Raw genomic sequence first — 25,659 nt, forward strand, 5'->3', positions numbered from 1 at the left:
GTGACACTGACTGAGGCAGAGCAATGAAACTGCTCAAAATGCAGAGGCCAAGTCAGTAAAGACAGGGAATTAATTATTACTCCAGCTCTGTTGTTTCATGAGCAAGGAATAATAAGCGCATGCCAGAGAGTGTGTTTGTAAAATCAAGATGATCTCCACAGAGCAGGTATGTGGAAAAGGTGGAGGTCTTCCCCTCAACCCTCTGCCATTGCAAAGCTTCTGCTGTCAGCAATGAAGCCAGATTCACAGGGCAGGAAATGATGTCTCAGCTCTTCAGGCAAGGGACTCACTCACTGGTGCCCATGTCCCCTGCTGGATAACATCATCATCCCCCCAGGGCTGAACTAAAGGACTCCTCTGTTCTGGGAAGGTAGAGAGGTTTGTGAGAGGTGTTGAATGCTTAGTCTGAGAATCATCCAGACCACTTTGAGCAGGGCCTCCGGTCTTAAATTACCCCAAAGCTCCGTTCCCACTGGAAAGTCTTCTGCACACACTTCCCTGTAACATACTGGTGCAGCAGCTGTTTATATGTTACTGCAAATGGCAAATGGGAAAAGAGATGCAGGCAGTGACCCTCCTGGGGCAGTCAGAGACATCTCTCTCTCTCTCAAAAGCCCAGGGATTTCTGTGCACTGATGTGGATTAATAAACTGCTACACTGCATGCACACTTCCTCCTGGAGTTCTTGGCAAGAGACTGCCTCGTTTACAAATTCCCTCCTCCCCCTCGACCTGAAATGAATATTAAAAACAGACAGTAAAAGGTCAGGTTATGATATGAGACTAGATCCCAGTGTCCTCTAGATATCTCTAGCGTGTTGTTGTTTTCCACGGTGGTGTTGTTTCCAATCTCTGCTAGGCAGGGCAGGGAAGACCGTTCCTTCTTGCGACCGACAGACGTTAAGAGACATTTTCAGTGACTGAAATTTACCAATACACTAAGTTAGAGACTCATCTGCACCAGCCCGGAGATACAACATGCACAGTTACTATGCTGCCTTTTGAAAATCAGCCCCTAAGAACAAAATTAGGGTGATGTCTCATGGCTCCCCCTGGTTCTCTGTACAGAAACAGCTTCCCAATGAGAAGAGGGGCTCAGCCTGAGGCTTTTAAAGGGCTAGAAACCATGAAAAGTTTCCAGAGGAATCGCACAGCCTTATCAGATCTGCTGGAAGCTTTCCCTAATAGTCCATTCCCAGTCGGATCCCAAGAAGCAAGCCCTGCCATGCAATAGAAAATGAGCCAAGTGAGCCACCTGCTGGTCAAGACGGGGCATGGTCAAGGATTCTAGTTCAGGAGACAGGTTTCAGAGTAGCAGCTGTGTTAGTCTGTATCCGTAAAAAGAAAAGGAGGATTTGTGGCACCTTAGAGACTAACAAATTTTCCATCCGATGAAGTGAGCTGTAGCTCACAAAAGCTTTATGCTCTAGTAAATTTGTTAGTCTCTAAGGTGCCACAAGTACTCCTTTTCTTAGTTCAGGAGAGCCTCATCAACCCAAGCCGATGCTGCCCATGATTTGCACAGTGTCTTCCCCTTTTCCAGAAATGCTCCAAGAGCAAAGTCTCCACACGCTGACCCATGACTTTTCCAAATCGGCAGGACATTCCAGCGTACATTATGAAGCATTGCCCCAAATAATCAGAACTATTCTGTCAGGTGCATCAACCAACTAATGCTACATTCTCTCGGCCTTTTTTCTCACCAGCTCCTCCATTTGTGGAATGCAGCCATTCACAACGTGCCATGCAGCCGTCAGTGCAGATGCGTGAGGTTCCATGCTAAGATCAGATTTGTCTTTAGTCTCACGTCATGGGCAATTTGTTGAGATCAAGATCCTTCTGGGAAGATCTCCCATCCCACCCACAGGGCCAACCCTGCATCTCCTTCCAGGAACTACTGCATAGGGCATGTACACATGGAGAAGTTGTATTGGAAAAGAACTAAGAAACAAATGGAAATGCAAATGTTTGAATACAGTGTGAGGGTGCTGCATTAGGTGGTTCCCGTTCTCCCCCCCCCCATTCTGTACCTGGGCTGTTTGCATCTTGTCCCTACATTTTGGACTTTCCATGTATTTATCTGCCTGCGTGCTCTCCCACTGCTCTTATATCCCCTCCCCCCTGGCCCCGACACTTTGCAAGTTAGCCCAGGATGCCTATGTGTTTGCGTCCCCTCCCCCCTTCAATTTTGGTTTCATCTGCAGATATAGCTCAGGGTTGAATTTATGCCAAAAGAAATGTGCCTGCCAAGGAAAGAAGTGAAGCTGCTGCAGAGGGGGGCAAAACAGCCCTTGGAAATCCTTCAAGAATCCTTGCCTGGGCTGCAATCACTGCGTGAACAATGACAGATACTTCCCCATCGCAAGAGAAGCCATTCTGTGCTCTCTGAGAACCACTGGTCTAATGCATTTGGACTCGGTGCCTTTACAATGTAAAGCCAATTCTCTGACTATGGGCGAGGGCAATAGCTGATCGTGCTTTCCCAGCAATTCTAACTGCTGGAGGCTGAAGTGGTGGAAGGAAAAAGGAAAAGAAAGATGAGAAAAGCGGCAGCTATGATCTCTTTCTGGGGGAGCAGGAATGCTGACTGCTAACTTTCCTCTCCCTGTCTGGAGCACTGTGTTAGAATCCTTGGAACACTGATAGCCAGGGAAATCCTGAATGGCAAGGAAGTGAGGAATCCTGACAGGAATTGATAATTGGTTTTGTGAATAGCTCTTGAATCATGTGGTTTCTTTCCGGTGCCGCCCTCCAGCTCCCCGTCAAACCCTGTTACTAATGCACTGGGAGCTCTGCCAACGATCCTGTGCAATGCTGCACAGGACAGCAGGGCTTTGCACTGTGCACTAATGAGCAAGTCACTGGCTTCTGGGGAGGTGTCATTCTCATGGTGAGGCCTGCAAACTGATACTTATGGGATAACATCATGGCAGCATGCTAGGGAAAAGGCCAGGACTTATTCTAGCCAGAGGAGGAACTTCCTTCCCCAAATACTGACTGCAGGGAAAGCGGTGCTGCTGGCGCTGGGGAAACCAGGCAAGAGGTAGAGAATAACCAGAAGCATGAACACAGTGGTTGCAGAGGCTACGTCGGCTGGAGGAAGGTAATGGTGGGGAGGTTCAGAAAAGTGAGGTGAAGTTACAGAAAATCCTATTTTCTTCTCTCCCTGGAGGTGGGGGGAGGCCGCCCTTTTGGCCTCAACTACAGGATCTCTCCGTCGATGTAGTTCCAGTGGTGCAGACCAGTTGCTGGTGCTTTTTTATCTAGACCTGCTGTGAGCGGGGCTGGATGACAGGAAAGTAAAAACACACAAGTCCAGTCTACACAAGCGTCCCCTCCATGGCTAGCACCAGTGCTGGAGCAAAGGGAGAAGAATTTCAGTCTTCAGCATAAAAGCCACCATAAACATACTGCTTGCCATCTTCCCTCAGAGGAGTTTTCCTTGTCTAAGGCATATTGGGGTTATGAGATTAGCCACTGCACCTCCCGTTATAAGCCATCTTCCAGGGCAGGGGCAGTGGTTGTTATTTAAGGAGTAGCAGAAGAGCACATATGCTTTAGAGACAAGATTCTTGCCCTGAGGAGCTTACAACCTAACCTGACACAGGACAATTGGATGATTTAACTGGGAATTGGTCCTGCTTCGAGCAGGGGGTTGGACTAGATGACCTTCTGGGGTCCCTTCCAACCCTGATATTCTATGATTCTATGAATTGCCAAGGGAAAGAGTGGGGCAATATGACAATCCCCCTCCCAGCCAGTCCCTCTGCCTTCTGGAGCTGATAACTGAAGTGAGACTTCCATTAGCAGCGATTTCTGTGAAATGCACAGGGAAAGGAACGACTCGTTTCATTCCCTTCACTCACTCTCTCTCTCCTTCCTCGAGGTATCAGTGCTGCACGCCTGACTCCATGCAAGCCAGTGGGAGTTTCACCTGATCAGGTGACCAGGGTCAGGCCCTCCCCAAACTCCTGAGCTGCTCGGAGGGCAGTAGCTTGCATTTCCTGTTTGGAATATTTGCAGAGTCTAGGATTTTGAGAAGCAGATTCCACTGTAAAGTGTGCAAAGGCCCTTCTTCAAATCCAACATCCAGCAACTGAGCCAACCCCAGCACTTCCTAAAACGACATTAACACTCGGAGTCACATCAGCAGCTGAAACGTACCAGTTTTATAAACATTTCCCTTGAGGCTGAGCCATCCGGTTAAAACTCAGGATGAAGGAGTATTTAACCTTAATCCTCAATTTCTTCTCCATCTCTCTACCCAACTCTCCCCACCAACCATTGCCTTAGCCTCCTGAGATCACATGATAATGATTTTTATTTCTCTGTGAGTCTGACTCTCAGGTGCAGCTGGCCTGTGTTCAGGGCAGGACCCAAAGAGAAAGGAAAAGTTGGCTTTTATGCTCTCTTGGTAGCTCTGCAATTCTTTGTTCAGCCCCTGGAGTCATTTAGAGCAGCTTAGAGCTCTCCTAACTTAGGTTGGGTCACCTATGGCCCCAAGCAACTGTTCTAGCACCTGGAAATAGTCAGAAAAGAGAGACTCTCCCGCCAATCCTTTTCACTGGCCACTCCCCTTATCAGCTGGCCAGGGCTGCTGAGTTTAAGGCTTGTTTGTCAGTGGAGCAGCACAAAGGGGCCGTACCATACTGAAGAAATAGGCCTTGCATTTCCACAGCCTGAGAAAGTCACCGCTGTGGGCCCTTGGAATGAGCTTGGCAGAGTTAAACCCAGCCCTAGAGTACATAGGAGGGCTCCATTTACTTCAGTGGGGAATTTGGCCCTCAGGGGCTCCTTCAGAGCAGGTCTGTCCATTGTGGCAGCAGGCCCTGCTTTGTTTATTACAAGCAATGGGGAGCTCAATAGCTGATGGGTATTTTTCTGCTGGCAAGATACATGGGCTGGAGAGAAGAATATATCTGTACTGCTGAAGGTGAAAGTCCTTTTTGGGGCAGTCAGTTTTTAGCCCCGACTGTGTCCCCTTAAACTCATCAGTCATGAGTGTTGCAGCTGCTTTTTGGGTCACATGCCCAGGAAATTCTGTTTCATTCCTTTCTGTGGCTGGTAAGAGCTGAGGAGGGACAGGAGTAAGCATGCTGCTGCTGCTGCCAAAGCCTCCTCGAGCAGCTCATTTGCTTTAGAACTTGATACCCTGCCGAGCAGGCTGGGCACAATCCACTGCATAGGCAGAGGTCAGCTCAGTCCCTGAGAGATGGCACTCCCGGGCTCTCTTCTGAGCCAAATGCAGAATAAACAAGACATGAATGGATTTCAGTATACGGCTACTGCCAAAAAGTGAGTTAGGAGCAATGAGCAGTTGCATCAGGAGGCAGTTCCTTTTCCTGGATGTCATTTCCTGGCATGGGTCCATCTGAACGTGGCATCTTTGGCAGCTCAATGCTGAGCACAGTCTGTGAGGGAACTAAATCAGTCTCCAACTCACGCGGAGCTTCACCCTACGGGCATTTAACCACAAGTCGCAGAAACAGGTGGGTGCTGAGGAGTTGAATTTTAGCTTACGTCAGCAAGGCACTGGTAATCAGGAACCTCCTCAGAGCATTTCCAGCATCATCTAGGTGAAAGCTACTGCTTTCAGTGGCTCAGAATCAGAGAGAGAAATAATTGATAGTCTCTTACTTGCATGCGGATAAACTAAACACATGCCTAGTAAGCATGAACAGGAATCAAGAGTGCCAGATTTCCAGAGCAAAGGCAGAATTCCAAGTGAATTTCACAGCGAGCTCCATGCTTAAAGACAGTGTGTCTTTTCCATGGTCTCAGAGCCTGACAAAATCTCTGAACAGGGTGTGCTGTACAAATGCTGACAAGTTACAGTCAACTTAAATGAAAAGGAGCAACTTAAATACAAACCACACCAGCAAAGGAGCTGGCTCAGGGAGTTATTGACATGGCTGAGAGGATCTGGCCATTCAAACAGTTCTCAGAAGTTGAGCACAGAAATAAGCCCCAGCGTCAAATGGCCCAGAAAGATCACAGAAGGTTTGAATTTCACACCTTTAATTCCTCATTGCCAAGCAGTTTAAATGAACACTTCATTATATACATTTCAAAATGAGACTGACAAACGCCAGCTGAGATCAGTATGGACTCAACAACCTAGCACTGCCTGCTCCAAGGGCCTTTCAGAGGAGATAGAAAGCAGATACCCTGACAATTTGTGGGTCCAAATTCAGCCATGGCATACAGAGGCATAACTCCACTGAGTGCAAGAGCTGAATCTGGCCCATGATCAAAGATCCCATGATGTTTTTTAGGAACAGAGGAAAGTTAGGGACAGGGTTCGGTAACATTGGAGCTCAAGTAATTAAAACCAAACCAGTTTCCATTATCTCTGCAGACGCAGGACGAACCCTGCTATTCTCACATGCCTTGTTCTGACATTAGATCAAATCCTATCAGGACTTTCTCTTTGCTGCTATCTGTTCCATGCCCATCAGAGCAAACACAGCCGAGTTGGAGGTCTTCTGTGGTGTGGTGCACACAGGCAGGTTGTTCAGGTGAAATTCACTCCCCAGCGAGATGACTGTTGCACCACTTCAGCCCTATAAGTGGTGCATGGGTGAAGCAGACAGGTGGTGGAGGTGGGGACTCCAGACCTGTTCCAAATAGACTGGTGTGGAAGATAGCAGGGCAGCGGCACTGTAGTGAATTTCATCCAAGGGACATCTCTGTGCACAACCCATTGCAGAAGGTCCTCCCTTCCCCCCAGCCTCCACTGACTATCCTCATAAGAACATAACAGGAAACAGCAAGGATAAAGTTATTTCTGCAGAAAGGGCACAGCCATTTCTCATGTTAACTCCTAAAGGAGAAGGCTAAAAAGGGACAGTCAAGTGCCTCATCTTCTTTGCTTCCAACTGCAGAGGGTGTAATAATGGTCAGACATTCAGGGGTGCTGATAAGAGACAGATCTTTATTGTCTGGCCCCGCTCACCAGACACAGGTCAGTGTTACAAGCAATGCCCTGTCACACGACAAAGGTTGTTCTCCTGCAAATCTAGTGGCGCTATTAGACGGCCCAAAGCAAAATTAACCAGAACTGTTTTTTTCATGCTGCAGTTAAACTCCACGTGATTATTTAACCTGAGTAGAGCTCGGAAGAGGATGTAGCAAGATTTCTCTGAGGACCCCTCACCTCAGGACTGTCTCTTCCCCACAGGGATTCCTATGAATTTGGAAATGCAAGCGAAGTAATGGAGATTGAGCCCTCGTACACTGACTTTATTTCCTGTGATCGCACTGGGCGGAGGAACGCTATCCACGACATCCAAGGAGACTCAACCACCATCAGCATGCGGAAGCTGGCAGGCGACATAGGCAAGCTCTCCATTGAAGGAGCAGGTAAGTGTGCAAGGTGAGGAAACTGACATGGGCTCCCTAGGCCTAGCCTGAAAGGCCAAGATATTCAACTTCATGCAAATTCAGGGAGTCAGGTGTGACCTGAAAAGCTCACAGCTGGAAAACCCAAGCACATTGAAGAGGAATGGTCCATTCTTTCCTAGTGTCACTGCCTTCTTATTTAATGGGTACATTAGTCTGAACTCGTCCTTGTGAGCTCCTTACAGTGAGTCTGAGGGTGATTCAGGTTTTAATTCGTAACGGGTAAAACACTAACATGCTCCTGTCAAAGCTCTTTGTGTAAACCAGTTCAAGCGCTGATGTTTCTACTGCAGGGAACGTAATGGCAAAGGGCACCGGCAGGGCAAACTGACCCCCTATGTGCCAAAGGCTTTAGAATAATAGGCTCTTTGAAAACCTAAACAATAGTTATGTTTCTATGATTTTTAATAACAATAGAATTTTTTTATGTAATCTTTCCCCTGCAGGCATTCTGCTGCTGCTGTCACACATGCTGACCAGCAGGGAGCACTAAGGCCAGGGAGCCTAAAAGTGAAACCAACTCAAAGCAGTTTCAGAGTAGCAGCCATGTTAGTCTGTATCTGTAAAAAGAAAAGGAGGACTTGCGGCACCTTAGAGACTAACGAATTTGTTAGAGCATAAGCTTTCGTGAGCTACAGCTCACTTCATCGGATCCACTACATGCATCCGATGAAGTGAGCTGTAGCTCACGAAAGCTTATGCTCTAACAAATTCGTTAGTCTCTAAGGTGCCGCAAGTACTCCTTTTCTTTTTTCAAAGCAAAGTGACACTGATCAGTCTACCTGCCTGTTGTGTAAAAAGCACAAATGGGGACAGTAAAGTTTTTGTTTTTAACATTCCTTCCATTTTTGTCTTCTGAGCTTTGATTTGTAACAGGTTTGAAAACACATTTTTATCCCCTTTTTACCCTGATAATACCCCTTTAAGCATGTTACTAGTGGATTCTAATGTGATCCAGCAGCCATAGAGCAAATATATTGGCAGCAGGCTACCAGGAGTTTCAGAAGACATCCGAAAGAACTCACATTGCTTCCTTGTGTGACTCTGTAACTGCAATGTCCCCCGCTTAGAAAGCAATTGTTGCTCTAGCACTGCCCTACCTAAGCATCCCAGTATGTCATCTCAACCCCCTAAAACCCACTTTCACACCCAGCCTCCCTCGTTCTAGAATAGCCTTTTGAAGTTTGGTGCATGTGACAGGTTGCATTCAGCAGCATACAGCCTGCTGCTTTTAGGCCAGTGGTTCTCAAACCTTTGTACTGGTGAAGCCTTTCAGATAGCAAACCTCTGAGTATAACCCCCCTTATAAATTAAAAACACTTTTTTATATATTTAACACCATTATAAATGCTGGAGGCAAAGTGAGGTTTGGGGTGGAGGCTGACAGCTCACAACACTCATGTAATAACCTCGCAACCCTCTGAGGGATCCCGACCCCTAGCTTGAGAACCCCTGTTTTAGGCCCAATATCTGGCCCCAGTGAAGTCAATGGTGGCTTTGCCACTGACTTCAGTGCGATCAAGATTTAGTCATTATTGGTCACTTCTTTGAATTTGGGTACATGGTTGTGTGTACATAAAACACAGCTGGCTATACAAGCACAGCAGAAGTAGTTTGCTGGTGACGGTTGGGAGTGTGAGGGAAGGGGTACAAGCTTCAACCTGACTGGTGGCTTCTCTTTTAGTGGAAGTCTTATCAATGCTCCTTTTCATTCGTTAGAAAGAATAAGGGCCACAGTCTCCTGTAGAGGGGCTAGATATACAACATGCTATTTTGGATCATGAAAGAGGGAGGCTAACATTTTGAGGCATTCCATCCCCTCCTCCCGAAATGGCTTCTGAAAACAACATGCTTAACTGAAAACCATGATAGAAAACCACTCTCATTCCCTCTAGTGAAGTTCCCAAGCTCTGCAGGAGGCAAGTACAGTGGGATCAGAGCATACAGCCTGCAGCCTCTTCTACTCTATCAACAGCCAGAGAGCAAGAGCCAGCCCTGCAGTGGTTCAAAATTGCTGGTCCAAGTCTCTCCTTGAAAATAACCCAGAGGCTTGCAAATTCTGTCTACTTCTCCAGGACCTGCTCTGGCATGAGCTTGGGCCACTAAACCCAACCGGGGGGCGGGGGGAATGGAGGTCTCAGTGCCTGAGCTCCAGCCTGGGTGGGAATGTCTACACTGCTATTTTTAACTCAGAAGGGTGAGCCCCTCACACCAAGTCAGTTGATGCAGGCTCTGAGGCTTGCTGCTGCGGGTTTTGTTCTGCAGTGCAGATGTACTCCAAGAGCAGTGGCGGCACAGATGGAGCGAGTAACCTTTTGTTCTCTTAGTCACAAATTTAATCCCCCTTGCTTCCTTTCGGTTTACAGGAAACCAAGCTGCTGCTTCTGCTTCTGAGAAGGAACCTGAAGTGAGACTCAAGGGGCAAGATGGCACCCCCCCATCATGAGCATCGCAAGAGTGGGGGGTGGGGAAGGAAGGGTGGGAGGAGGAAAGAACTGTAAACACTAAATGGGAACGTTCCATCAAATTTCTTGACAACTGAGAGCCAAACCAGAACAATGAATTCTCCCTTTAAATGCTTCTGCTGCAACCATTCTGTTCAGATAACTGTAGGAAGCTCATCAGTGAGTGGTACATCCATGGAACTCTACTCTCATCTAGAACAGCTTAGAACAACACTGCACGGGTGGTAGTCTCATGACCCACTCTCAAAGTGCCTCAGTAGCAATTTTCCTCTACAGGACATTTAAAATCTACACTTCAGCCTTTACTGTATAAGGTACATTTTCTACTCTGTACATTTAGACTATTTATTTATTTCCTGTTCCCATAGATTAGAGATTTCGGTGCTTCCCTTACTTCACCTTCCTTCTGTATCCAGCTTAGAGGTGAATGGATATTTAGCGCTGCCTACACAGACACCTGGAGGCATGGGGATCAGCTGGGGAGGGGTGACGGGAGTTCCTGCTGCATTAATATTGAACACTATTAACCTGTGCTGCTACTTTTTGGGAATCATAAAAGGACCAAAGCTCACAGGTGCATGGACAAACTCCACCTGCAGGCTCAGCAGCACCACACATGGACACCATTTGGCATTGTAGGGTTTTCAGATACTGTTAGAAGAAGGGCAGAAGAGGCTTTTTTGTGTGTTGTGACACTTGATAAAATTCAGACTAATCTCTTCCAGAATCCATCTAGCTCCAAGGTATTTATTTCTGGAAAAGTTTCACACGCTCTCACTTCGGAGACATTTTTCATGGTAAAAATTGTTTGATAAACTATACGCTTGTTGTAATAAAGAACACACAACTCTCAGATAATAAAGTTGAGTGGGGTTTTTCTGCAATTATCTGTTCCCCCCACTTCTATCTCCTGAAACGTGGAATCACAAGCTCATCACACTAGATCACATCTATGTTGGGAACAGAGGGAAAGGTGCTATTTCAAATGACACCAGTGCTGTCCAGCTTCATATGCTCCCAAGTGCTGGAGCAACTTCCAGCTGAGAGTGGACTGGAAGCCGGGCTCAATAAATGCAAATTAATCCACTAGTTTGACACCAATGTCCTCCTATTTGCTAGAGACCAGCTCCCCTGGCAGTGGTTATTTGATGTCTCTAGGATTTTCATTTGAACTTTAGAGCACAGCTCCTTCAGGGTCCAACATCATACGCGAAGTATGATTGGGCTGGCTCAGGACTTGGCTGAGAGACCAAGGTGCTAGAGGAAATGCTGCTGGTGACGTAAGGTGTCCTTTCCACTCAGAAGCACTGAGCTTCCCCCCAACACACAGCAACTGCATGACCAGAATTCCATGTGCACTATGAAAGAAAGAGTGATCCAGTAAGGGCTCCAGAAAAGGACAAGAGCCCAGCTGGAATCCGATGCTGTGTTTTCCTCTCATGTCTCCCAAAGATTAATGAATGAACCCCATGCCACCTCCAAGAAAGGAACGAGCACGTTGCACCCCCACGCCACCCCAACCTTCCCTTCCCACAAAACAGGAGCTGTAATCACTGGGCCACACTAATCCACAATGGCCTTTCTACCACTCGGTGGACCTGGGCACTAGCACTAAAGCAGCTGTAAAGAGTGCGATGAGGCTGAGGCAGAAAAGGAGAGAGAAACATTCTCACATGGTGACCCAACATCAAAATCTCCTTCTTGGCAAGAGGAAAATAAGAGGGGAACAATGTTACGAGTTCAAATTTTATCAAACTAAACAAGGCCATAAACCAGGTCGGAATGTGCTGCCAGACAGACCAGACACCTCCAAGGAGCCTAAGAAATGAGATGACTGCGGAGCCAGGATAGAGACTTTTATGGCTCTGAAGCACCTAGAAAACAAGGATTTAGCAGCTAGCAGGTGCTGCTTCTGCCTTTTTTTTTTTTTTTTTCTTTGACAACCAACCCCAGGTCAATCAGCTTCTCTGTATCATGCTGCCAACTTTGCTCTGACATGGTATGTAAGAGCCTGCTCTTGTTCCCGTTGAAGTCCGCGGCAAACTGGCCACATTCTCAGTGACTCCAGTAAGAGCACAGTTGGGCTTTAAATGTCCAAGTCTCCTGTTTTCTAAAGCTCTGGCTGAGTAGAATCCATGTCTCATCCAGCCTCCCACATGCTCATAAGAATGGAGCAGCCAGGCAGAGCAGAGAACAGAATAATACACTATAAACTCAAGCACTACAAGGGATGGGCAAATCTTAGGTCTCTCAGCTCACAAGAGTGTGCATTCAAGGGTTATTTTTAGCCCAAATCACCTGTTTGCAAACTACAATTGGATAGGAAAGATGGGGGCATCAGATTTCCCCTGTGAGTAAAAGACCCGTGTCAGCTGCCGTCCCCAATTGTGCTGAAAGAACAAGCACATCATATTATTTAGTAACCACCTGGCTTTCAGAGATGCTAGGCCCACAGAGCTCCCACTGACTTCAATGGGAAGTTGTAGTGAAACTCTGATCACGGACATAGTGGTAGAAGACCCTTGCAAAAGTGGGCCTCCAAAAGTGAGCTGACACTAGGATCTAACTGACTGCAGAGGGAACAGTTCCAAGTTCAGCATTGCCTCACAGCTCTGATTAATTCTGCACAGCTCAGAAGGGAAAACACACCAAACAAAACATTTTTTTGGACTACATGGCAGAAAAATCACAGCCCAATGCCCAGTAATAACACTGTCATGTCTGGCAGTGACAGGTCTCTTTCTTTGAGCATAATGGGGTAAATGATGTGTGAAATTGGAACAGCTTATATCGACAGCTCTGAGGAAGTTGTGAGCCTCCAATGTCTGAACAAGAGACGCGACTGCACTTCAAACAGGAGTCTCCTCCCACACCAGTGTAACTCCACTGACTTTGAGAGAGTTACTCCTGATTTGTACCATTGGGGGGGGGAGGGGGGGAGTCAGGCCCCAAAGTTACTGAATAACAACATTTGCCATGTGTACACCCAGGGCCTGATTCTGATCCAAGATGCATCCATTCTATAATGGTGTAACTCCTGTGATTTCAGGGATGCTATTCCCAATTTACATGCCTGCTAAATGGGAGAACAGATCCAACCTGGCCTCTGCTTCCATCCATCCCATCTCCAATTTTTCCCTTCAAGCAACCAGAGCCCAGCTTGTGGCACTCAGATTCCACCAGTGGTTGTGATTGACTGTAGAGGCCCTAGGGATATGGAGGTGAGAGGAAATTTCAAAGGTTACCCATAGAACTACAGTATGGAAAAATTCACATTACTTTTTTGTAGGTCCTGTCAAAACAGCAGCTAGTGATGGTGGTCGGTAGGTAGATGTTTTATCCTTTTTATTATGTTGGCAACATGCTATTAGATACTAGATATATGTTAGATATATATAAAATCCCAGAGTCAATTATCCCCCAGGTTCTAACAATGTGGGTCACATTTGGCTAGAACTATGGTGCAGAATTTGACAGTTTCCTTTTAGCTCTTTAAGCAGAAATTAGAAATAAAATTAAACCAGAACATTTCATTCAGGGTCTCCAGAATGCAAACAGGTGCCCCCCGCAGTCCTCCCACCCCCGATTTCTCCTGCCTGGAGCAGGGCTTACTCTGCTCAGCCTGTGGGCGAGAGAGGCAGCTTGGCAGGACGCTGCCTCCTATGTCCTAGTGCTCATCATTGCCGTCTTGTGTGTGTGCTGGGTCCTGTTTCTGTACAACTGGTGAGTGCCTGTGGAGGGGCAGGGCAAGGGGGTGGGGGGGAAGAGGGATGATATAGGGTAGGGGGAAGAGAAGGGGATGGGGAAATGGGGCAGGGGGACAGTGTGGAGAAGAAAAGGGATGGAGTGGGGAGAGGAAGAGGGAGGGGATGGACGGGGGAATAGATGGGGTGACAGAGTGCTGCCACCAGAGGGAGCACTGCCTACTCGCTTCTGCAGAAATGGGGGTGGGGGGGTGCCCTCTCTCCCCCCCAAACCCCAGCTACATGTCACCTTGTGGAAGGATGTGCATGCTACAGGCTGCAGCAGACAGCAACTGCCTGCCCACCCACTGCTGGCCATTTTCAGACCCTTTTTTTCAATAAATAGATTGGGCTACTTTTGGGCTTGTTTTTAAGTGGCTTTGGGCCAGTGGTTCTCAACCTGTGTCCCAATCAGCCCAGAGCTGTGCCCATGTGACATCCTCAGAGCCATACTGGTAGTATTGGATGCTACAATGGTAAATAGGTTGAGAACCATCTGGCTAAAGGCTGTAAAAGGGAGGTCCTCCCTGGCCTCTGCACACTAGACAAATGGCCAAATTCAAAACATTTTGAGTTAGGTCACTGACATTTTCAGATTGTACTCAGCAAATGCAAGAGAAATTCGCGAATGGCTCTGGGGTGACTAAAGCTGCATTTTTTGGCAAATAAATTATTTGCTGAAACAATTTCACCCAGTTTGAAGCACATGAGCAAGGTGGAGAAAAAACTGTCTTCTACCATGGTTAGACCACAGCCGCAGCTCAACATGATTACTTCTGTAGTGCAAAGGGGGACTAAGGTAGATCAGCAAGGGAACTAGAGCACCAAAAAGTCACATCAAAATGTTACCACCACCACCACCACAAAGAAAGAGGGCCTTATTTTGCTCTCACTTACACCAGGATGTAAAACTGGCATAAGCCACAATGGAATTATGCCAGAAAATTCCACCTGTACATTTGTGAGTCAGAAATCTAGGAAATCAGATATCTATTTAGCATGGTGGGTGCTGTATGTAGGTATATACGGTAGGAACCATGGAAATACTGCTTTATAGTGTATGCCTCGGACTGTAAAGGTCAGCAAAGTAATACCCTGGCACCTCCTCCCCAAATGCTCCCACTAAAACAAAGAGGAGTCGAGCACACATGGGGAGAGGTGACTGCAACCTGCCGGCTGGTAGAAGCAGGATTAGGATGGGTTGTCTGGGACCATCCCGTAGGCTTCATACAGCTTACTGAGAAGCTCGTTCTTTTCTTTCTCAGGCAGGAAGCTGGACTTAGCTGCGTTGATGTTCTGGGAGGAAAAGAAGAAGAAAGACTGAGATAGCTGGGTAATACCCACAGGGAGTGTGGGGTCGTACGTGCACAAATCTTTGTGCATCAGTGAGTGTGAGCTAGTGAGTTGGTGTAAGTCAAATGACACTTTTGTTAGCACTGCTACTCTTGAGCTCTTTTCAGCAGCCTCAGTTTTCAAAGGAACCTGCTCCTACTCAGGATCTGTAATGGGCTTAAAAAAAAGCAGGAGATAAACAATGCGTCTTAAATTCCTTTATCGGGTTCCAGGATGTGCAGTTTAGAGGCCTGATCCAAAGCCTATTAAAGTCAAGGGAAAGACTCTCATTGACTTCAATGAGTTTTGGATCAGGCCCTGCCTGATATGCTGCTGTTGTAACAAAGTTCACTACTGGCTTCCCTTAACAATTTACAAAAATGTCTCTCTCCCCTTAATTTATAAGCTTCCTTTCATTAAACAGAAAGGAACAGCTCGTCTTCTGCAGGAGCCTGCAGCAAAACTGCCCATGGATTTAACGGTATAAAGATCAGAGCTTTCTACAGCTGGAAGGAAGAACTAACACATAAGTCTACTCTCCAGGAAGACAGACTCTTGCTCCTTAAATGAGTCCCCTGATACAGGCCCAGTGCTTTCTCCTGCACAGCTGCATTCTGCAAATTCATCTTCAACACACAGAAAGGAAATCAACTGGTCTCCAACATATGGTAGGATGCATGAATGCCTGGACAGTACATATCTCCTTTCAACCCAGTGCACCTCTAATGGTGAAACAGGAAAGCATCAGAGGTTACCCACAAACAAGTGACACTCTATCAGACTAGTTTTCTGTCCCTTTATCTTAGGTACAAGGCAGATGAAAAACAGAATTATTAGATTTTTCAGGACACTGAACATGCCAATCTGCATGCAAAAATGCAATGACGGACACCATGTGACCCTATAAGTAATGGCAAAAGCAAATGGCCACTTTGTAGCCAATTGGTTTGCATATCAGTTACACTGGGCTAACTGCATGCTCGTGTTGAAAACTGCTGTTGTGCCCCCACATAATTCAGCTTTTTCTCCCCACAGTTTTAACTCCGCTGAACTCTCTTCCAGTTTCATGTTTAAAAATGAGATTTATCTCAGAAATGATGGATCACGTTCAGCTCCAACACGCGGCTTTGCACAGAACATCCCAAGACAACTTACCACTCTCTTCAACTCCTCTTCAGTGAAGCCCAGGAACTGCTTAGCTATTTTGTAATCAGTCTCAATTGTAGAGTTCAAAATGAGTGGGCTATCAGAGTTCAGGGAGTAATTGGCTTTATCATTCATAAACCTGGGAAAACGGAATTTAAAGTGGGACAAATATTAGAGTTTGCATAGTTTGTGTTTTTCCAAGTGTAAAATACACTAAAAAAAACCCCACAGCTTGCAACCCAGTTTGGCTACTTTGTATCCAGCTAGATAAACAAATTCCTATGAAAGTTATAGTTTGCATTCCAAAAGGTCATGTTGCTATTCACCATCCTATTTTTGCAACAACAAACCATTTGTTGGATATATGTTCAAAGTGCTTGGCCCCACTATCCACTCCCGAGCCAGACAGCAATGCACTGAAATCAGGAGCTTAGCCTCCTGTTTGCTCAGGGCAGGGGCCTGAGGCTGGCAGAAAGCTCTCTCATAAAAAAAATCTAACAGTATATTTGTTACAGAGGCTCTGAACTGATCCTTTAGCCTATACACAATACTCTGACAAATGGTTAGAACTTGCTTCTCATGTGAAATAATAAGGTAGCTATACAAAAGTGAAGTCTGAATTAATTACTTGAAAATAATATATTTAAACGTCTTACTGAATTACTGGGTGTTTCCTAAAGTCTGGATCACATGCTCCAGTGAGAACACTGCACAAAAGACACGTCTATATGTGTAGGGGGGGGGGAAAAAGACAGAGTCAGTCTCTTCCATAATGCTGCACACAGAGACAAGTTCTGAAGCTCTACAGGCAGGGGCTGGGCCTGAAAAGCACCATATAGATTTACAGCTCTGTGAAAACAATAATGATCATCAACTCCCAGCTTCTGCAGTGAGCATTTACCCCCATGCCTGCTGGATATAAACATTTTTGAACACTTGTTTTTTAGCTACTTGTTTCTGCCCATGCATAGAAGCCCCTTGTCATTCCCACCCCATCTCTCTCTCCCACCTTAGCCCAGCCATTCTGGTAAAACAGCCCTCATCGGAGTGAGCAGTGACCTATGATATTGCCATGTGTAAATGAAACCTTGGCTAGGAAAGTGATCACAGCCATCTGCTCAGGATGGTTTTGTTAGTTTACACTAAATACTCCTGGGGGAATTCTGCACCATTGTGCAATGCAAAATTTACACAGAAATTAATGTTGTGCATGCAGAATTTCCTTTCCCCTCCCTCATGACAGAAATGGGCTGCAGAGCTGCTGCTGGCCACCAGTAGGGTCTGCTAGACTCAGCAGAGCCCAGCTCACAAATAGAAGACACTGCTGTGGGAAGGGAAGGGAGCTGGAGGGTTCCCCACAGCTGCAGTTCTCAGCAGGACCGGAAGGAAGGAGGCAGTGTACAGCATGAGGTGGTTTCTCCCTCTGAATCCTTGGGCTCTGAGGTGTAGGGGATAGGCTGACCAGATAGCAAGTGTCAAAAAATCAGGACAGGAGGTGGGGGGTAATAGGTGCCTATGTGAGAAAAAGACCCAAAAATCAGGACTGTTCCTATAAAATCGGGACATCTGGTCACCCTAGTAGGGGATGTGGGCTGGGCCATGAGGACGGAGGGGTGCAGGTGACTCCACTAGGGGGGCCTTGCAGCTGGACTCTGGGGGGATGCCCCATGACTGGGCTCTGGGGGTGAAGGGGCAAAGAAACAGGAACTGGGTTGTCATATGGGTTTCTTTAATTCTCTACTCCTCGGGGAATTTTTGTGTGTGTCTGTATTGTTACAGACATACATGCTGACAGGTATTTTGAAATAAATTACTAAAGTAATTGAAACTGGCATGATTATATAGTGTTATTTTGACAAATATAGCCAAAGCCCCGGGCCCTTTAAATTGCCGCTGAAGCCTGGGTGGCACGGACCAGGCAGCACTGAAGGGCTGGCTGGGGGAGTCTGGCCCCAACCCTCTTCCGCCCGAGGCCCTGTCCCTTCTGGGGGCTCAGAGCCGTCCCCGCCCGACCTTGCCCAGGACCCCAGCCACCCTTTGTACCGGTAAGTCCATTAAGTTACTTTCACCCGTGCCCAACACTCTGCCCCGGCCTGGAGCCCCCTCCTGCACCCAAACTCCCTCCCAGACAGAAACTAATATAACAGCTGTTCTAGGGTAAGAAGCAGCAGGCTATTTTGAATTATCTTAACTATATTCTACATGTTTTAAGACTGAAATGTAACCACAGAATGGCTTTATGTTAATTAAAAGGCAAGTTTAGTATAGGGTTAATAGCCTCGATGCCATAATTGTGATCATTTTGTTTCAAATTAGGAAAAATACTTGTATACAGGTACCCCACAAAATCTAATAGCCCCAGGCCCACAGGAGAGTTAATCCAGCCCTGGTGACTCCTGTGAGCCTAACACCATGACCACTCACTCTCTGGCTGGGAAGGGGTAAAGGCGTCTCTCTACTCAAAGAGCCGTGCTGCTCCAAGCATCAGCTGAAGATGGACTAGATAATACAGGCTCCCTTTCCCCAAGGCTGAGCATGACTCGACCTCTAGCACTCAGCACAGAGAGGGATCCAAACTTGTATCCCCTCACCAGCCTAGTCAGTTAAACGCTGGAGCCTTGTATGTCTGGTTTCCACCAAGAGTCTCAGCTAAATTCAAACTGTGGTGTGGCGAGCGGATTTCACTCTAAATGCTGTTAGCACTTGGACTCCAGGTAGCAGCAATTTCACCCCTATAGTAAAGGCATTTACGTCCATGTTCATTATCTAAAGTGCTGACTTGTCATACAATGCAAATGAGGGCTGATCTCTCACTCTCAGACAGAACGATCCCCACCCCTGCAAAATTAGTGATTACCTCAAAATGCATCTTCCTACCCAACAGCTCCCTATAAAGGGCTGGATCTTCCAGGACATGGTAGCCATGGCCAATCCGCTCGGTCTTCAGGACATTGACTGCCTGTAGAGAATAGAAAACATGTAAAGTCTCTCTTAGCTCTGTGCAAGGGCCTGACTCCTGCTCCCCAGAGGATTAGACAGGCCCACAGGAGCTCCTGAGCCCTCCAAGCCCCAAACCAGGACTCCAATCCACGCCTGCATGCATGACATGGGGGCCCAGTTCCTAGGAGAGCCTGCTCCTTCCAAGCGCTATATGAGGCTTGATCTCCGGATCCCTCTTTGTATGATGCACAGACTCTGCTCCCTTAGAGCAATGGGGGGATTTGGCTCCAAGGGGCTACTGAGTGATGGGCCAGGATTTGGCCCTAGCTACCTTTGTCCCCTGCATTACAATACAGAGTATTTTGCAGCTCTGCTGTAACTTATTCCACTGCCCTGCGCTGGGGTTTCTTACCTCCTTGATGACAGACGGTGCCCCAACCTCCCCAGCGTGGACAGTGCGATGAATGCCACATCTTTCAGCTTCCTGGAAAAGCCCACAAGAAGCAAAGAGTGAAAACACTGCTGTGGGTTTGGGGAGGCACAGAGGCCGGGGGTAGGGGGGGAGAAGGGATGTGAACAAACTATCAGGACAGCAGCCCCACCACTGACTTCTCTCTGCCTTTAAGACAGAACGAATGCTTTCAACAGACCATTAGGCTGAGAGCTCCAACCCCAGGAGTAACAACTGTGGAGCAACACAATCAAAACAAGAAGAAAATCAATTACCAATCTCACACAGCGTAGGAGCTGGGAAGCCCAGCCAGCACTAGGGGATGAAAGCAGTCACCAGCTGGCAGTTATTCATAGTTATCCACATGCAGCAAGTTCGGTGAGTCTCAGTCCAGTCCCTGGTGTCCACATCACACAAACACCCCCACAACTACAGTACAACTGTCTCTGTTGCTGGCAGTCTCAGCAGACAGGCCAAGGACTAACTGAGCCATGGAGGCCGACCTGTCCTCTCCTCCCCTTGAGGCACGCTGGCTGAGGTGATGGGGCAAGGGGGAAGCTCCCACTGCTGTGGCCTCTGCCGTACCTGTTCTAGAGAGGAGGGCCTGCTGTCTCAGGAGCTCTTAGCTTGGCACCTTCCATCAGTCACACACACACACACACAGGTTGCTGTAGCTGTTTGGTATTACTGAATTTTTCAGGTGCTTTGTGAATTTTCCACTTGGTTTGCAGCCACTGCATATCCAGGCTCCGCTCTAAACTACTGGGTAAGACACGGCTCCGCTTGGTATGTTAATAAGAAAAGCCCTAGATGCATCCACTTGAAATTAAACCGAGACTCCCTGTGTCTGCAGTGATAGCTTTGTTTTAACAGACTCTTGTCATATGTCCTGCACAGAACAGGGACTCAGACAGCTACCCCGAAGGCTGACCATTCAGTCAGGGCTAAGCTTACCAGTCCTTCCCTTCACACTGGCCTTTCACTCATGTGGGAAAATGCTAATTTGGGGAGTTCTGAGGATGAACAGATTAATCCAACCCCCGCTGAAATCTATGGAATGACTCCAGCATGTTTTGGATTGGCCTCTGAACTATCAGAGCGAAATGCTTCTCCTACTGATCCCTATGATTGATTAAGTAAGAGTGAATGAGAGTTTTGCCATTGACTTCAATGAAGCATGACACGGCCTTCAGGGCTCTGAGCAATGTGTTTCAGAGAACTCAGAGGCAACAATTTAAGACAAAGATTCTGTGCTCAGGCAAAACTCCTTCCATTCCATCAGTTCCAGTTACCTGCTCTTTCATTAAGAACCAATGTGTCTGCTCACTTTTATTGTTTATTTACCTATCCCCCTTTGGTGCACTACGCGGATTAGAAAACAGCGAGATGGGCAGGAATTTCTGTGGGGTTGTGCACTGGGGAGGAGGGAAGCCAGGAATATCTCTCCCACCTCCACTCTTAGAGTACGTCTGCACCGCAATCACAGGCACGACTGGAGCTCGGGCAGACGTACGGGAGTAGACTTAATCTAGCTAGCTCAGGTTCCAGAGCAGTGAAGCTGCAGTAGCACACACTTCAGTGTGGGGTAGCTGCCCAAGAATGACACAGGGCTACAGATAGGTCTGCACAGTCCATACCGAAGCACGTGCTCTCACACCTTCACTGCTCCTCGATCTGAGATAGCTGGATTAAAGCTTAGCTCAGGTATGTCTACATGAACTGCAATCACACCCCTTGATTGCTATAAAGACGTCCCCTCCAAACAGCCTCCTCTGACTCTAAATAACCCAGAACTTCCCAACCAAGGAGACTGTCCATTCCTCTCTGCATGCTTCTTTGATTTATAACATCACTTACCTAGGACTTTAGCACAAGCTAATTATCTAAAGTCACAGCTTCAAGATCTTTACATGGCTTCCCTCCATGATCTCCCCACAACCTACTGCAGGCAAGTCACAAACAGAACTCTCCCTACTATCCCCAACTGTAGTGACAGTCATTGACTCCTCCCAGCCAGAGTTTAAATGGCAACACAACTGAAAACTGGGAACATGGGTCCAAAGGCAGACATCGGATCCCTTCATCATAAGCCTCTCATTTCATAAGTCATATTATCCATACTACTGTTGATGCGTGAAGCTCCAATGTGAGGGCAATTTAGAAAAGGATATGGCAAATTGCCGGCACAATTATGATGGGTCCCACACTTCCTCTTCTTGGGGGGGGGGGGTTTCAGGGCGCAGTTTCCTGCCCCTGAACTAGGGTATCTACTGTCCCACTAGTAACCCAGAGAAGGGTAGTGGAGAGGGAGGGACAGCGGTAAACCACTTGAACTAGTGCTTCCTTCCTCTGGACTACTTCCCTCTCCTGCTCTTCAGCTTTTGGGGCTTCCTGCCCTCTCTGTCTGCACAAGCCGGGTGTATCTTTACCTAGGGTCTTGGTCTTCTAGCCAGCCATGGCACTTCTCCAAACTGCTCTCTGCTCCAACTCCAAACCACTCTACTCCAACTCCTTCCCCTGGCTGATTGAAGCAGGAGGGTTTTATCAGGTGACTAGCTTCAGGTGCTGTAATTGGCTTCAGGTGCTTTTAATTAATCTATGGAAACCTTTCTTCCCTCTACAGGGAATAAGGCTTCTCCTCATCCTGAGACTTACATCTCTCTCCTATATCACTCTCCTGCCTTCTGGCCTTGCTGTATCGCATATCCTACCCCCCTGCTCAACACCATGGGGTTGGGCTACTTGGGACAAGAGGCAATGCTTCTGTGACAAGCCATCTGCGTTGCAGTGTTGGCTTCCGGCCCTATGCTGTCCTCGGAAATGAAAGGGTTGCAGAGATAGGAACCATCTAGTCACTCTTGCATTCTTCTCCTTGTTTCTGTGCATCCACTGGAGCGGGGCATGGTCTGTCACCAGGGTAAATCGCCGCCCCAGTAGGTAGTATAAGAGTGTTTCCATGGCCCATTTTATCGCCAGACATTCCTTTTCAACAACAGCGTACTTTTGTTCCTTGGGGAGGAGCTTCCGGCTGAGGTACAGGATCGGGTGTTCCTCCTCCCCTACCATCTGCGAAAGGACGGCTCCTACCCCTACTTCCGAGGCATCTGTTTGTAGGACAAATTCTTTCTTGAAGTCTGGGGCTATGAGTACTGGATTTCAGCAAAGGGCTGTCCTTAAATCTGCGAATGCTCCTTCTGCTGCAACAGACCATTTTACTATCTCGGGGCCCCGAGCCTTTATCAGGTCCGTCAATGGCCCTGCTCTTGTAGAGAAATGAGGGATGAATCTCTGATAGTACCCTACTAACCCAAGAAAAGCTCTGACCTGCTTTTTACAGACTGGCCAAGGCCAATCTTGTATTTCCTCCACTTTGTTCCATTGGGGTTTTACCAAGCCTCTCCCTACTACATACCCGAGGTATCTGGCCTCAGCTAGTCCTATCACTCACTTGAGAGGGTTGGCAGTGAGGCCAGCCTTCCGCAGGGCGTCTAGTACCACTTCTACTTTCCCTGGGTGTGTTTCCCAGTCAGGGCTATGGATGACTATATTGTCTAAATAGGCAGCAGCATACCTGGTGTGGGGTCGCAGCAATTTATCCATAAGTCGTTGGAATGTTGCAGGGGCCCCATGGAGTCCGAAAGGGAGGACAGTGTATTGGAACAGCCCATCAGGTGTAGAGAAAGCAGTCTTCTCCTTGGCATTCTTGGCCAGGGGAATTTGCCAATGTCCTTTGGTCAGGTCCAGAGTGGTTAGGTATCGGACCTTGCCTAACTGATCAACTAGCTTGTCAACACATCATATCTGACAGGCATCGAATTGGGATACTTCATTCAACTTCTGGAAGTCGTTGCAAAACCTCAGGGTGCCATCAGGCTTGGATACTAGGACGATAGGGCTGGCCCACTGGCTGTGGGATTCTTCAATAACCCCAAGTTCCAAAATCATCTTCGCTTCTGTCCTAATTTCCTCTCTTTTAGCTTCCAGTATCCAGTACGGTCTTATCGTCACCCTTATTCTGGGCCTGGTGAAGATATGATGTTGGACCAGTGTCGTACGGCCCGGCTGTGTACAGAACACATCTTGGTTCCGTTGGATCATATCAATGACCTCTGTTCGTTGTTCTGGGGCTAACTCGGGGGATATCCTCACCTGCCCTTGTGGGTCATCCGTCTGAAGTGGAGCTCTCCGAATGACCAGGCACCTCTCTCGGTCACACCAGGGCTTCAATAAGTTTACGTGGTAGATCTGCTCTGGTCTTCGGTGTTTGGTTGTCTGACCTTATAGTCCACTTCCCCGATGGCTTCCACTATCTCACGTGGCCCATGCCAGCTGGCCAGGAGTTCGCTTTCGGCTGTCAGCACTAGCACCATCACCTGTTCTCCCGGCTGAAATTTCCGTACTTTCGCCCAGCGGTTGTAATATGTCCGCTGGGTCTCTTGTGCTTTTTCCAAATGTTCTCGTACTACAGGGGTTGCTCGAGCTATTCGCTCTCTCATCTGTGTCACATGCTCAATGACATCATTTCCTGGGTTGGGTTGTTCTTCCCAGTCCTCCTTGGCAATATCTAATATTTCGCATGGGTGGTGTCCATATAGTAGCTCAAAGGGAGAGAAACTGGTGGACACTTGGGGGACTTCCCGTATTGCAAAAATTAGGTATGGTAGAAGGGTATCCCAGTCTTTTCCGTCCTGTACTACCACCTTCTGGATCATACCTTTAAGGGTGCGGTTAAACCGCTGAACCAGTCCATCTGTTTGTGGATGGTAGACTGAGGTCTGTATGGCATGGATGTGGAGCAGGGTACATAAGTCCTTCATTAATTTCGATATGAAAGGGGTTCCTTGGCCAGTCAGGATCTCCTTAGGGATGTCCACTCTGGCAAAAATCTGAAGTAGTTCTTTTGCTATTGCCTTGGATGTGGGGTTTCTTAAAGGAATGGCTTCTGGATACCGTGTGGCGTAGTCAAGGATGACTAATACGTTTCGGTGGCCCCGTGCTGATCTTTCCAGCCGGCCCACTAGGTCCATGGCTATCCTTTCGAAAGGGACTTCAATAACAGGCAAAGGTACTAATGGGGCCCGCAAGTGAGGTCGGGGGCTATTCAACTGGCATTCCTGGCAGGAGGTACAATAGTGTTGGACCTCCACGCGTATTCCTGGCCAATAAAATCTTCTTAGGACTCTATCAAGTGTCTTGTCTACTCCTAGGTGTCCCCCAAATAAATGACTGTGAGCTAACTCTAGTACTGCCCTTGTGTGTTTCCGTGGGACTAAGAGCTGCTCTACTTCTTCCCCTCGAATTTGCATTATTCAGTACAACAGATCATGTTTGATCACATAATACGGCCTTTGGTCTTTCCTTTCACGGGTACGCCACTTACTTCCACTACCTCCTCTCTCACATTCACCTATAGCGGGTCATTGGCTTGGTCCTGCCCAAAATTCTCATGTGCGGTACCGATCTGACCTAACTCCATGGGACCTATTTCTTCTCTGCCCCTTGGGTTGGCCCTAGTTGGGCTAGGAACCGCCTCTGAGTCCTCACTGGCCTGAATTGTCTCCTGACCTCCTGAACAGGTTCGCTTACCAACAAGGGAGGCTTTCTGGTTCTCTGCTAAAATCCTGGTCCCTAGCCTTTTATCTGCCCTCTTTTCCTGCCTAGACTTTCGGGCTTTCCCGTGGGATGAAAATAGCTCTGGGGCAAATTCGGCAAAAACTGTGGTGAGGCTATCTGTAGGTGCCTCCGTCTCAGCCCGGGCATTGCTACCCTCCCCTGACTCTACTGGGTGAAGTAAGTTCTCAAACCCAGGGAAGTCCCTACCAATTAAGACTGGGTAGGGGAGCCTAGGGACCACCCCTGCAGTTACCCTGGTAGTGTTTCCCTGGATCTCAATCTGTACTGGGGGTAGAAATTTATTGTGCCATGAACGCACGTTACCGCTGTGGTTTTGGCCCGAGTTAGTTGGTCTTGCCCCACGAACTTCCCCCAGACCAGTGTGACAGCACTCCCGGAATCTACTAATGCTATGGTTGCAATACCATTCATCTTTACTGACCTTGTATACCCATGTGAGGTCATTGTGACCCTGACCAGGCCGATTAGGCCACATTGTTCCCCCAGATCCCCCAGATTGCACTGCATAGGCTCTTCCCTGTTGGGGCATTGGGCTGCTATATGCCCCA

The 25,659-nt window shown here is 47.6% G+C and overlaps 2 protein-coding genes across 7 annotated transcripts in view; one reads left to right on the forward strand and one right to left on the reverse strand.

Annotated features, from left to right (window-relative positions):
- Positions 1-10,831, forward strand: part of PKIG (cAMP-dependent protein kinase inhibitor gamma) — a 30,638-nt gene extending 19,807 nt beyond the window's left edge. For 3 of the 6 annotated variants that reach the window (XM_073309608.1, XM_073309609.1, XM_073309607.1), the window contains exons 4-5: positions 7,180-7,361; positions 9,767-10,827. In XM_073309608.1, coding sequence (XP_073165709.1) covers positions 7,180-7,361; positions 9,767-9,846 — 262 coding nt within the window. In that variant the 3' untranslated portion in view covers positions 9,847-10,827. Of the gene's footprint in view, positions 1-1,705; positions 3,103-7,179; positions 7,375-9,766 lie in introns of all 6 variants that reach the window. The other 3 variants (XM_073309611.1, XM_073309610.1, XM_073309612.1) reach the window with 3 other exon arrangements.
- Positions 8,140-25,659, reverse strand: part of LOC140897214 (adenosine deaminase-like) — a 41,040-nt gene continuing 23,520 nt past the window's right edge. Inside the window, exons 7-11 of the mRNA XM_073309606.1 lie at positions 19,439-19,510; positions 18,944-19,045; positions 16,743-16,810; positions 16,096-16,225; positions 8,140-14,904 (exon numbers count right to left, since the gene is read on the reverse strand). Coding sequence (XP_073165707.1) covers positions 14,800-14,904; positions 16,096-16,225; positions 16,743-16,810; positions 18,944-19,045; positions 19,439-19,510 — 477 coding nt within the window. The 3' untranslated portion in view covers positions 8,140-14,799. The remainder of the gene's footprint in view (positions 14,905-16,095; positions 16,226-16,742; positions 16,811-18,943; positions 19,046-19,438; positions 19,511-25,659) is intronic.

The sequence above is a fragment of the Lepidochelys kempii genome, chromosome 13 (assembly GCF_965140265.1).
Source record: "Lepidochelys kempii isolate rLepKem1 chromosome 13, rLepKem1.hap2, whole genome shotgun sequence".
In the NCBI taxonomy this organism is placed as follows: Eukaryota; Metazoa; Chordata; order Testudines; family Cheloniidae; genus Lepidochelys; species Lepidochelys kempii.